This window comes from Cornus florida, unplaced genomic scaffold (assembly GCF_030987335.1).
Source record: "Cornus florida cultivar Cherokee Brave unplaced genomic scaffold, ASM3098733v1 CherokeeBrave_3.0.0_Hap2_Chr11, whole genome shotgun sequence".
NCBI classification, from domain to species: Eukaryota; Viridiplantae; Streptophyta; class Magnoliopsida; order Cornales; family Cornaceae; genus Cornus; species Cornus florida.
The window spans coordinates 139,465,047-139,479,965 of NW_026775581.1; the positions used below are offsets into that span (position 1 = coordinate 139,465,047).

The following is a 14,919-nucleotide window of genomic DNA, read 5'->3' on the forward strand; positions in this document are numbered from 1 at the left end:
TTCTGTATATGGGACTTCAACATCCACGTTCCTCCAATTTCTCATTAGTCACGTTCAATAGGTTATTCAAAAATTTACATCAATCACCACTGTATATAAAAAAAATAAAAAATAAATAAAAAATGTACTGGCGTCAATCAACACAGTACAAAAACAGATATTGGTATCCAACATTTATATCAATCAGCAGTACATACTTCAGCATCCATTGCCAGCCACCTTACCAGGCCAACACAGTCTGCGGTTTACCACATTGCTACTTCAGGTTGTATTCTGGCAAAATACCAGAAAGGAAGATTCTCAACATTGCATCCCAAAAATTACTGTTAGGTATGAACCCCACAGCCACAACCAAGGTTAAATTACGGATTCGACATGGTCAAACTAGTTATCTTCAATTCAACAACACAATGGAATTATTTCAACTCCATAAATTAAAGACAGTTGGAAATATGAGTTACAAACATTTACTTGAGATGTGCAAAACCTAATTATGTATGTCTACTCAGAAAGCACAACAGATGTAGGGAAGGTTTGAGACTGACTTCTAGCAAAGGCTAAAAAAGAAGCTTTTAAAGAGACTTAATTACCACAACAGGTCTTCTTCATTTTGAGACCCACCAGAGATGGATAATTCTACTGCCGAGGAGCCATGGGCAAAGATGATGGCTGGCCATAAAAACCACCTTCTGGTCCTTGAAAACTCTGATAAGGATTTGTTAAAGGCGCTGCAAAGGGAGAGACACCATTGATGGGAGCCCCTACAATGGGATAACCAGGCATGAGTGGTGGATGCGGTTGGGCTGTACCATAACTGTATGGTACACTAGATGTTGATCCAGCAGTCTGCATGAAATGGGGCACCGGATATGGTTGCATAGGTGGCAATGGTGGCAAAGGGGGAGGAGATGACGGGGGAGGTGGTTGCTCATTTGGAGTCAATTCTTGGCTTGTAGATGGGTTGTTGTGTTGCAGTGAGTCAGGATGTGGAAAAGGTGGACCCGGTGCTTGGGAAGTCTGAGGTGGTATGTAAGAGTGATCATTCTCAGGCTTATGCCTTTTTTCGGAAGGATAATCACTGGAAGATTCTTTCATTGGATTACCAATGACACCCTCTGATGCTAAGGAAGAGAGGACATAAGTCAGCATTTGGGCTGAAGATGTTGATGCGGTGAGCTTTGCTGCCACTGCAGCTGCCGCAGATTTGGGGTCCTCTTCGATGTGGCCAGATTTTTCAGCAAAAGGTACCTGTCGTGTGTACATTACAGGGGCTGATCTTTCTCCATTTCCTGCTGTAAAACAGTGAGGCGCTTTGGAGCTGTGAGTCTCCTTAATACTCTGCGCAGCGAGCAACTGCACGTCATTGCTGTTCATTAACTGTCTGCAAATATTACCAGCCTGTTCTGACTGGGAATGAGCGGCCTGAAAGCAATACATATGAAAGGTAGATCATGCTACTTAGAATGGGGTGAAAAGAAGGCACTCTCCAAAAAAGTAACAAGCATTCACACAAAAATTTAACAGAGAGTTGGCAATTTATACCAGAAAAAACAGTAAAACGATTAAAAAAGCTAACACTTACAGAAACACAAGGTAATGAGAGTGACAGAAAATTCATGCTTCTTGTGTCATACCATCCTGCTATAACCCAATAACATTTACTTCAAATGTAATTCTGCTCTCTAATTTTTTGTGATCATGACTAAATTGTATCCACAGTTTCGTTCTATTACACATCCATTTTTTTCAGATAGCTCAAGAGAAATCTGGTTCATCAAACCCTCGTTTTCAGCTTTCTCATGACTAAATTGTATCGACAGCTCATGAGAAATCGGGCTCGTATTGACGTAATGTACCAGAATCGATTATCACGGTCGTGAAATTTTTTGGACCTCGCACATAACCCCAAAATGCACCGATATGCTACTTTTTAATTCAATATAGTGGGTTTTTACTTTTTAGTGAATTTTAATTATTTTTATTCAATTTTTGAAGCCGAATTAGCAAAAGTAGCGACTTATTCACAAATTCTAAGTCCCTATTGTTACTAAAAAGGTAAAGTAATTGCACTTTTTATTAAGTTAATAACTAAAGTATGAATAAAAGAAAATTCATACTATATATAATGTGGGGGATTTAAAAAACAGAAAATAAATAAAATAAATAAATCTGAAAAACAAAATAAATTAAAAAAACAATACAAGTTAAATTATGAATCATCATATATATAGCATTTATATCTCAAAACAGTTGCCATTTCTACGTGAAAATAAAAAATACACGAAATAACAATTTTTTGAAAGTGGGAGTGTCTCCAGAGTGTTTATCTGTTAAGTAAAAATAATTTATTTACATGTCATATTATCTATCATAATTGATTATGGGTAAAGTGCAAAAAAAAAAATAAATAAAATAAAAATAAAATAAAATAAACCCAGTTATATACAAAATGTGTGAAAACCCCCCTGATATTAATTACATATTATATAAAAAAATTTACATAAAATAACATTTTTCAAATTGAGCAAATAAGGATATTTTCCCAATTTGAAGATTGAACTACCTAAAATACCCAAGGCAAAATAATTATACAAAAATAAAATCTCATTGACAAGAGAACATGTCGGCTGAATTTGGATCCAAACCACCTCTTGGGTCTTGTCTTCACCATCCTCTCCGTACGGAAGCAAGGCCATCATCCAGTACTCCACAACAGGTTTTCTATTTATTTTTAATGAAGACTGGGCATGCAAAACTGTTAATTTTTTGTTCAATACTAGAACAACTTTAGTTTGTATTAATTATACAGAATATTGTTCAATTCTTGTTTTTGACATTTTAATAATTTTAGCTTATTGATTGTATATATATGTTAGGCAAAGTATGTATGCAGAATTGATATTATTTTGTATTGGGCTCGTAAACAAGTTTAGTTTATTAATTGTATATACAGTGCAAAGTATCTTGACCTCTTCTGATGTCTGTTACTACCTGGACCGACTAGCAGTTTAGGCAGAGGGACACTGTCATACGGGCGCTTCAGCGTGACAATGTTGAATTGAAAGAGATTGGGGAGAGAGAAATATTAGAGAGAGAGAGAGAGTTCACTGAGGGTATTTTAGGGGTTTTATAAATAAATAAAAAATGGTCAAAATTGATGGCCAACAGATATTAGGGGACAATTCTTGATTATGTTTAAGGTTTTAAGCATTTAAAGGTTATATATGTAGTTAAAGATGCACACAGTTCATAAAATACAACAAATGAAATAGTTATGCATTGAATAATTAAAGGACACAAGGGTGTGGTGGTTAAAGTTTTGTTCATTCCTTCACTTGGTCTTCGCTTGCCCTCAAGTTCAAACCTTGTTCCTTTTGCTTTAATTTTTATATTTTTATTTTTTGCCATGGCCCAAGTCACATAGAGCGGGGGCGGGAACAAGAGCGAATTTGAGGGCGGGAGCGTAAAAGTGACAAAATCCAAAATTTTGTAAGAGCAGGAGTGCCTCCAAAGCGCTTGTGCACTCGTGTGCTACTAAATATATGTGTATGTACAACATGTTTTCAATATTTCTACCTATACTAATGACCATTATATACTTTGTGGGATAATAAAAATGTAATTTCATTAACACCCCAGGAAATGTGTTTGAGCTATATTATTCTTATTTCTTCTATATTAGACGACGTGAGAAATCTACATATTTATTGCTGTTAGAAGATGTTATATTTAGAAAATATAATTATAGGAACCTTTAAATTACTCCTCGACAGAATATTTGATATGAGAATATCTCAGGAGAGATTTTAGCCTATGATAGAATATTGATTGGAGTGATTTATAGTATTGATTTTAGGAATCTTCCATTAATGTATTTTCCATATTTATCATCTCTATTCTTTCATCTATAAATAGAGGTGATCATTGTATACAAAGATTGAGAGAGAATATATTATTAAAGTGATGTAGATATGAGAATATCTCAGGAGAGAGTTTAGCCTATGATAGAATATTGATTGGAGTGATTTAAAGTATTGATTTTAGAAATCTTCCATTAATGTATTTTCCATATTTATCACCTCTATTCTTTCATCTATAAATAGAGGTGATCATTGTATACAAAGATTGAGAGAGAATATATTATTAAAGTGATTTAGCCCTTTGGACTCTTTGGGCCGTAGATGTAGGCACTAGTGGCTGAACCACGTAATATCCTTGTGTTCTTCGTATTTCATTTCTCTCTTCACTTCTGTTTTATGCTTTACAACATGGTATCAGAGCCTAATTTCTCTTCCTAGGTTCGGACCCCTATTTTGGGGCATTCCCTTAGTATCTGAAATGTTGCTAAGGGTTTCTCGGTTCTATTTGTGACTTATTTGGGCTGTCTGTGTGTTCGGTAGCATTGTCTTCGTCTTTGCCGTGTCTCCGATAGTTTTTTATTGACTTGTTTGGGCTACCGGTGTGTTCGGTAGCATTGTCCGTAACCTTCGCCATGTGTTCGGTACTATGTGGACTTGTTTGGGCTACTAATGTGTTCGGTAGCATTGTTCTTCGCATTCACCGTGTCTCTAGCAGTTTTATTGTTTTTTTCCAAATCGTTGGAAAATGATTTGTTTCCTAATTTAATATGCAAGTTGAGCGTTATTTCCATACACCTTTAAGCTTGAGGGGGAGTGTTAGAAGATGTTATATTTGGAAAATATTATTATATGAACCCATAAATTACTCCTTGACAGAATATTTGATATGAGAATATCATAGGAGAGATTTTAACCTATGATAGAATATTGATTGGAGCAATTTATGGTATTGATTTTAGGAATCTTCTATTAATGTATTTTTCATATTTATCACCTATATTCTTTCACCTATAAATAGAGGTGATCATTGTATACAAAGATTGGAAAAGAATATATTATTAAAGTGATGTAGCCATTTGGGCTCTTTGTACCGTGGATGTAGGCCCTAGTGGCTGAACCACATAATATCCTTGTGTTCTTCGTGTTTTATTTCTCTCTTCACTTCTGTTTTATGCTTTACAACAATTACAAATTCTTAAAAGAGAGATTGTTTAAATGAGATATCGTTATGCATTCAAGGATTCACAAAATTAAATTTGTGAATTGGGGAAGGATTTGCTCTCTGAATGCCAATGCGTGCGAGGAGCATGATAGCGGCACCCCTTTAGAAGGATTGTGACTTAGTCATGGCAATTAAGTCCCACAGTTAGGGAGACTCGAACCCTCTACCTTCCACTTTGAAAGGAGATGAATACCACTAGGCCACACGCCTTGGTGCATTCTAATGTTTTAAGCAAACATTTCATGTAATGAGCCTGAGTCCAATCTGGAGTAGGTGAACCGGAGCGCTTGCAGACCACATCCAATTTAGCAAAACTAACGGGTTCGCTTCCAATGTGAAATTGAGTCCCGCCAATAAATCAGTGAGACTCGCACTCATCCGGTGCCAAGCCCGTTGCGAACCAGCCGATTCGGTAAACCATGCTTTAGATGCTTACGATCCAATGCCATATATTAATAAGCACAATAGACACAAGGCTTTATATTCCCAAGGATAAAGACATAGCATTTAAGAAGATTTATTCAAAATTATTTACCTTTTCCTTTTTCCCGTCCAGAGTTATGAGGGATTCATATGTTTAATATTGTCCCAACTAAACTAAGCTTAGACAAACTACAAAGCCAGATGCTAGTTCCTATAATTTACCTCTTGAAATTTTTTGTACTCAAACTCAACAAAGCATTTTCTCAACTTGAATATTCTAACAAATATACACACACACATGCAATACATATATATGTATACATATACACTGAAACGAGTTTCAACTATGCAATTTCCAAGTAGAGCCAACACAAGATGCAAAAGAGTTACCTGAAGTTGATTGCGCACTTGATCCAGCTTAAATTCCTAATAACATAACCATAACAGCTCTTCATCACATTAAAGAAAGAAAGACAAATAAGAACACATATAATCTCAAAGTCCTAGTATATGTCAGATAAACCAACCTGCTCCTGGAGAGCCTCCCTGAGATGAGACACAAGATTTGCTCTTGATGATTCAACTGCCCTTAGCTGTTCTATACAGTCTCTCAATATAGTGTGCTGCCCCTGAAGCTCCACCACAAAGCCAGATCCATCAAGTTTCCCTGTTCCCAAAAAAATAATAATCAATAAAAATATACAGTTAATATTAATATTACAAGAAATAGGTTCAAGCAATCCTTTTAAGACAGACAACAGAAGTCAATTGTATAAGCAAACTGCTGAGAAATATGAGTAAAATCCCAAAACTTCAACATGTATTCAAGCAATCATCTACTAATTCTGTACATCCAGGAATCATTTCTACACCAAAAGACCATAATTTTTATCTTTGACTTGGAGGCAGTGCAACAAACTCCGCAGTTATTTATCTGCATGGAGTAAAGAAAGTGCGACGACCAATTTAAGTTGCTTTGAAAGAAGTACAAGATTACATGCTCTATACATTCTAAGAAATCAAATGCTGTAAAATTTTCATTAAATAGAAAAGCAACCAAAGCAGCAGTTACTTAGAGCTCACTCCAATCTTTTGACATGTAGCCTGCCTTTATATTGCATAACATGACAAGAATTTTGCAGAGTTCTAGAATAAAGAACCGTCTTAACTCCAAGCACCATCTGCAATTACCAATCTGGCAACACCACTTTTAAATCAACACAAGGCTATGAAGCTTGCAAGTCTTCACAGTTTCAAGGTAAAATAAATAAATTGATGCAAATGTGCACATTCATGTATAGCTGCCCAATTGAATTGCTTTCTCATATATATACTTTACATAGCATGCACAAAAGTGTGAGCTTATCAAATTCTAATTAAGAAAAATAATTACTTAAAACAAACTCTGAACTAGTATTACGTCGCCAATAAATGATATTGAATAAATTAGAAATGTAACATAATAACAAAGCAAAAACATTATTCTGCAAAAAGAAAATTACAAAACTACAGAAATAATAAACCACATTGGAAACCTGCAGAAATATTAATGGAATTATATTCAGTACTTCTGTAAAAGAACACTCAAGACATACCTGAACTAATATCACCACCAATTTCCTTGTCCGCTTTCTCAATACAACTAATAGCATTCCTACATTTGCTCAATATAGCATCCTCGTCCAATTGGCCACCATACAGAACTTGATAATCAGAAACTATTTTATCCAAAGCATTTCCAGCAGAATGTTTCTATTTGACAAATATAAAAGATGATATTATTCTTAGTTTACATAGGACCTTAGAAAGAAAATATTTAAAAAACATGCATTCAGCACACAGACATGAAGTTACCAGTTTAAACCCGGAAAGCTTCCCATTTCTATTACTGTTCTCCAGGTGCTTTCCCACAAGCTCTTCCTTAAGAATCTGTCCTCGAGAACCAAAAACTTTTCTTTCCTCCCATATACTGATCTGAATACAGGAGCCACCGAAATACACAATAAGAAATACTACACCAATTAAAATTTTGATATTCTAATCATAGAGTTAACTCAAAAGATATAGATATATACAAAATACTGACAAAAATAATACTTAAAAAAAAGAAACAAACAGAAAAATAATTGCACAAACAAAAAGAGTGGGATTGGGTTGAAGACAAAGGAGCAAACTACTTGCCAAATGTTATTCCCTTTTCTTTTAGATATTTATACTATATAAAAGTGGGGCTTTTTCGTATTTCCAAACAAATTATATATATATATATATATATATATATATATATATATATTTAAATACAAAAAAAGTGTCTTTCATTAAAAGTGTTTGCATTAATGGTTTATATAAAGTGTCTGTATTAATTGTATATATAGATATAGATATAAAATTGTTGAAAATTTCTATTTGAAGATTTATATGGGAACCTTTTAGCAAGGGTTCGTGCCCTTTGGGTTGCACAGGAAAAGGAAACGTGGAAATTCATATGGGACCCTTTTGGCAAGCGTTGGGGTCCTTTGGATTGTGCAGAAAAAAGAAAACGTCTAGAAATAAAATTATTAATAATCACAATTTAGTATAGAATGTATATTTAACTCATATACGAAATAGCATAAAATTATTGAAAATGTTAAAAATAATAAATAATGTAGTTTTTCTATCTAAAGAAGAGGAAAAGTTTCTCAATGATTTTATATGGACATATTTGAACGTATCATATTAATAAATGTGTGTATAATTAAAGGCCAAACAATCTGTCTGTTGAGAAAAGAAAAAGACGTGTGAATTTAGGAAAGAAAAAATAAATAATAAAGGTAATTTAGCTTTAAAGGGTACTATTAACTATTTGTCTGTTAGGAAAAACAAAGAAGATAATTTAGCTTTAAGAATTGTTACCAAAAGATTTTAGAGTTATAACTCTTGTGAGTTTCAATTGCTTCGAGACAAATGAAAATGGATAGTAATGAGATTGTAATTTAATATACATTTATCAAGAATTGATTAGACAAAATGTACATACTCATGACACTCCAGTACTACTCAACAACAACATTTTTAACAAAATGCACGTGTTTATGACACTTGAAATTTTCAAGGGAAAATTCTAGACTAACCCGGGGGTACCGTACCCCGGGTCTACCAGCCATTGGATGTGGTGGTGGGGCCAATCTGATGAATGATCCAACAGCTGGGAGACACCGAGGGTACGGTACCCCGAGGTATTGTAGAACTTCTCATTTCCAACAATCTCTCACATGGAATTTAGCAGTTACATTCTTATGTATCTCTATCAAGTTTTAACTAAATCACAATTTTGATATGGTCCAAAAGATGAAATCAACTTTGTCCACCTATTGATATATATTCTCACATATCGATTTTAAATTGTAATTGACATTGTTTTTCTTATAATTCAAGCTTCATGACGATGGTAGTGGATCGAGTCATCGGAGACAGATAATGACCATAATTGCAAATTTGCAATGGATTTTCGGAGGAGTGACTCCACGTCGTAGGAGGCTTTTAGAGAGCAACAAGTCACCGTTCACTGTTGAAGAAGTCAAAGCCAAACTTAGAGACTCAAATCCTTAGACACGTCTCTTACTTTTTCTAAATTCTTTGTAAAGATGAAAACCTTAAAAATATTGAGTCTTGTCAATTGCAATGGTTTTTCTGACGGGAGACTACACCATGTCGTCTTCACCGCCAAGGATTCCATTGGAGGCTTTCAAAGAGCAAGATGTCACCGTCCACTGTTGAAGAAATCGATGCCAAACTTAGAAACTCAGATCCTCATAGACGGGTTTCTTGCCTTCTTTAAATTCATGTAATTATAGCAATTCACAATTTGATTGTTGAAATCCTTTTTGCTCTGTACTTTGTGATAATTTTGTTTGGTTTGTGAGAAATTTGAGAAGAGAAGTAAATATGAAGAAAAACAATATTGAGTCTTGTTAATAAAACTTACTAAAATTTAGCGGCACAGTTGTGTTAGGCGCTTAGATTGCGTTTTTTTTATAAAAAAATTTGAATAGAATATAATACTCAACCCTCAATTTATAATTTTTTCTTGCACGCCAAAGCCATGTAACATGTTTGTGAAAATTATAAATTGGCCATCTAAAAGTGTAAAAGAGCAGAGAATAGATCTATTTTATTTACCATCAACTATCAAATATGAGTGGAAGTTGTGATAACATGACAACATAGATAATCTAAAAGTAGTTTGCAGAGTATCAATAAAAGTAATTTATCTTTAGAGTTACAATCCGGTGAAATAAAAAATAGTTTATGCTTAAGAAGGAAAATCAAAAGAAAAGATCATTCCTATAATGAAGGTTTTGACCATTTATCACTTTCTCATTTATTGACTTGATTTTTCAAAAGTTCTTTGTTATAGCTTCAATTATTATTTTTTAAAATTTGGTATTTGATCTCACAAGTAATCTTGTTATAGAATCACACAAGATACATATTAGTATATTTATTACGTGCAAATTTAAATCTACATCTATAATTATCTATATTTTTCTATTAAAATTGTGTAAATTTGTTATTTTACATAAATTTTTTAAGAGACACAAATAGTATGTTTGTGTCGCTTAGAAAATAGTAATGTACCAATGACAGATACTCGCTTCTAAGGATTATCAGTGGGTATGAAGATTGCAAAAATAGGTTGATCACATGTATTTCTTCGAAATTGCATTTATATGATTTTTAAAGAAAAAGTCCTCTCCGAGTTGATCACTTATGAATCTAGCATTAACATACTAAAGATTTTACATTTTTGTTTGTGCTTTAATTAGTTTTCCTAATAATTGCATAACTTTATATTGTTTTAATAACAATTCGCAAGTGGTAGATTATGAACTAGAATTCATGATTTTTACCTATCACGAAAACAAAGATAACAAAAATTACAAAGATCCTCTTATATAAAATATTGTTATGTGACCTCTTTATTTAATTTTTACATCCTTCAGCAATTATTATTTTACCACGTGCATCGTGAATTATACAATTATATATTAATATATATAGGTAGGGTTAAATTCACAAAACCCTCCTATACTTTCATTTTTGACACTTTACCCCTAGTACTATTAAAGTCATCACAGAGCCCCTTTCCATTAGATTCTAGACTAACGGAAAATATTTGTAATGACTTTAATACCCTTGAAGCAACCCTAGCTACATAAAATGACTAAAATACCTTTTAACACCAATAATAAAAGGGTTAAATTTATAAATAAGATACAATATATAATCTATTATACTAAAAGTTGAAATTAAATAAAACTATCAAAATAAATTACATTATATAATAAATTAGTAATTATACAATTAATGCATTTTATAAAAAGTGTTCTACATTCTAGTTATTTCCTCATGTAAAATCATGGAAGACAATAAGAAGTCCATCCCCTGAATCTCACTATATAAAAAAAATTTGCTAAGAGAAATTTATGGGCAAACATGCTACAATTATATTACAGAAATCAAGATAGTATGACTGGATCAGAATCAAGAAGACCTTCCACATTTCCTTGTAGAAATTTAAGAAAATTATATGCCTTGACTTGCTTTCATATAAAGTTTCAGCATGCCTCATACAACAAAAGGCTTTGAGAGTCAAAAGAGAGGATGCGTCACATTTTATTATACATAAATAAAAGGACAGGACAGGACAGGCAAATGCTAAATCTAAAGGGATAGATAGATATATTTACCAGGCGTAGAGCAGCATGTTTTCCAAACTCGTCCCCACTCTCAGTTACATCACGGAGTGCATCAGGAAGAACTTTCCAAAACTCACCAACAAACTCTGAACCTTTTCGCCTACTGTTCTGCAGAATGTCATTTGCGAGATATAGAAAAGCCAATCGCTGCTCACGTGGGGAGCAGTGAAATTGTCGAGCCCATGTTTCAACCACTTGTTTCGCCTTGTTCATATGGAAAATACACCAATGTGATAGAGCTTAATCATGTCAAGGGTAGCGTGTGATAGAAGAATCTAATAATGACTAAAATTATATGGTTAATAAATGTAAGGTGAATAAATAAAATACTTCAAAAAATGCTAAGATAGCATCATAATAGAAGATGGTAATGAGGCAAAGAATAGGATGTAAAGTGAAACAACAAATCATAAGCTACATGTAATCCCCCAGATTAATCCATAAACGAAAATCTTATATGCATAGTGCAGCACAATGATGCCTATAACATATTGAAGATAAGAAAGTGAGTACATGTGCCAAATAAAAATAAAATAAAAATTACAAAAAGGGGACTCTGAATAGTACAGGAGAATATTCTGGATGAACATTGGTATCCGCAAAAATTATTCTTCAAAGCAAAAACAATTCACAGGTATTCAATATATGAATTCTTCAAACTAAAAACATCATAATCCAAATCTTATTTGAAGAACAAAGACTTCCAAGATTCAGTTCCATAGCAGATAACATAAACTAATATAAGTTTTTGGTCCTAAAGGAGAACCAACTTCGTAAAAGAACAAAACCTAAACATAACAGCATCAGATACATTAGTACTGCAACAAATGGTGCTAGCCATTTGCCACTGCCACCATGACAGGAAAATGACCTCTCTGTAGGAGTGAAAACAGCCAAAAAAAACATAGAGAGGGTTGTATCACTGCCTCAGCAATCGATTTAAAGACAAGAGGATACTCTCAATGCTCTGCTGTGAATTATTTAGCTTGGCCAGCTTTTCCACCAAAATTTGCGGATTGAATGAACTGCCCATCGTCTCTGATAAAAGGCTGCCCACCCCACTGATATAATGCGAGCAGGCCTTTGAAAGAGAAGCACCCTTTAAAACAACATATATACAACAAAATCAAGGTTTCTGGCAAAATGTCATAAACACAATATATCAACATATTAGAAGTATCATCTGATTAAGTAATATTTTATGACAAATAACCAAAGACAGAAAAAGCCCCCATCCTCCTCTTGTTTTCTCTCCCTCTAAGTTTAAAGTGAAATCTCAATGCTTTTGGTTTTATGGAAAGGCATCAACTACAAATGTGAAATGCAGAGTTCAAACGAGAAAAAGGAAGAAAAAGAACAGGGAAGAAGATGATAAAGTTGACATAAAAAAAGAAAATTGAATTTTTATTTTTATTTTTATTTTTAAAACTAACAGAATTTAATCTTAACATCATCATCATTTATCCAGCTACGTCTGCGTGTGGTGAGAATACTTTTATCGATAAGTTGAAAAACTAAAAGAAGAAATCTTAATTCAAAGCACTTGAGGAATTATTATCTAACATGACACTTAATTGTATGAACACAAAAAGTAATCTTACTTTCAGATGGAAACCTCTAAGACAAAAGCTCTCAATAGTTCACTTTTAGTTATTTATTTATATCTTGCAATTGTCATCAACACGCTATATTTCTTAATTAACTTTGTGCTCAGGAAACTTAATCGATTAAAGGAATTGTTATTAACAGAAGAAAGAATCATAAGAACATGCAGGAAACCAAAAGATCATATAGACTCCGTTTAGTCGGCAAGAAAACATAAGTAAGGGGGGAAAAAGAAAGAACCAGATATAAAAACGGAACTCGAACAAATAACAGTACAGAAGAGAGACGCACAAAAAAAGGTAGAAAGTTCCAATTTTTTTGAATTGTTTTCCTTCGTTTTCTCAGCAGCCAAACGCAGCATTCTAAAAACAAATTCACAATAGATTTCATGATGAACCCTAATTTTAGTGCAAGAAATTGTAATAATCAACCGAAACAAAAGATAAAATATGAAACAAATCGTATGGATTAAACGGCAAGAGTGATTTAAGCAGGAAAACGAACCTTTTTAGGAAAAATGTGGCGGTGGCGAGGCGTTTGTGTGTGTTCTGGGTTTCATCATGAACTGATGATTTTAGAGGATAATTAAGGATTTGTTTGGGAAGTCCAGCGGAAAAAGGCTTTCGAATTTCGTTCGACAATTGATGGTATAGAGAGGATAACTGTATGAATTGGAGCCAAGGGAACCGGAAGTACGAAGCCAAACAGTCTGTGTGTGTGTGTTCGGAGACGAAAGTGAGGAGGTAAGGGCAGCGATGATGTTTCGATACAGTAGGAGGAACCCAACTTATTAAACAAACACGGGTCTTTTTTATGTTCGGCTTTACCTTAGTTCGCATTCCAGTCCGGTATTGAAACTTCCGAGTGTAATTTCCGGAAATACCCTTCTTAGTTGAGGCATTGCGTCATGATTGCGGAGACTGGGAACATTAACGAACTCAAAACGGCGCCGTTTCATCGACACGTGGGGAACTGAGTGATTGGACACTAAGAACCCGCCACGCCGACGTCTTGTCGCTGTTAAAATAGAATTCTATTTTGACCTGAATTTGAATTGATTGACCCACAGTTCAAATTTCCATGAGAATTAATTAGAAATTTGATTCCGATCCAACTAAACATAAATGCATATTTTAATGAATCGTAATTTTCTTTTTCCCTTATATAAATTTGCTCAACCATCACAATTTTGGAAAATTATATGTATTAACATCTGCAAATAAGCAATGAATATATATATATATATATATATGCACTTATTAACTTATATTTGAATATATTAATATGAGATAGTTTAGTTGGTCTGTATAACATTAATAGAATACATATCTATATCTATGATATTATTAAAAATAAAAATTATTTATCCATATCAGTATCTATATTATATACTTTATATTATTATTAATCTATTTATATCTATATCAATATTATTATTAAAAGTATAAAAATACATTAATGTGTTTCAGATCATTAAATTATAAATAATATAAAATAAAATACCAATAAACAAAGTCTAATTAAAATAAAATATCAATAAACAAAGTAAGAATAATTACACTAACCTTCCTTGAGGTTTCGTCAACCTACACTGACCTCCCCTCTTGTTTGTCATATTACACTCACCTCCTTCCAAGTTCGTATATAGATAACATAGACATCCCTCCGTTAACGGAAAACACTGTTTCTGACTGAAAATGATGATGTCAGCAATTTTTTATGTATCAAATTCCCATTCTACCCTTGTGGGCTTCAGTTTGGGTGACCATCATCTTCAACGAAACCCACGAGCTTGAGTTTGGGCTCACCATTCCGGTGAGCCTCCGAGACACATGGTCAAGCAGCAGCGTTGCTTAAATGAACCAATCAGCAAACAAATCGGCGAGAACACTACTCGGTGTGAAACCCAGTTCCGGCGAACAAACTGCAAGTCCGGTGACAACAAAATCATTGTCTCTTGAGACCTTCCTTGGTTCCGCTGACACCAAAACCTAGTTCGGACTGAACCACATCGGAACCAAAAATTTGTAGACAAAGAAATATAGATACACACCGAGAGAGAACGCTT

At 33.7% G+C, this 14,919-nt stretch overlaps 1 protein-coding gene across 1 annotated transcript; it reads right to left on the reverse strand.

Moving 5' to 3' along the window:
• Positions 1–13,675, reverse strand: LOC132282378 (uncharacterized). Its single transcript, XM_059784037.1, has 8 exons — positions 13,356–13,675; positions 12,204–12,345; positions 11,238–11,485; positions 7,360–7,479; positions 7,101–7,257; positions 6,033–6,172; positions 5,896–5,931; positions 1–1,422 (listed from the first exon to the last, which is right to left on the reverse strand). Exons 2-8 carry the CDS (start codon positions 12,277–12,279, stop codon positions 637–639), a joined length of 1,563 nt encoding a protein of 520 aa, XP_059640020.1. The 5' UTR covers positions 12,280–12,345; positions 13,356–13,675; the 3' UTR covers positions 1–636.
• Between the last annotated feature and the right edge of the window lie 1,244 nt (positions 13,676–14,919).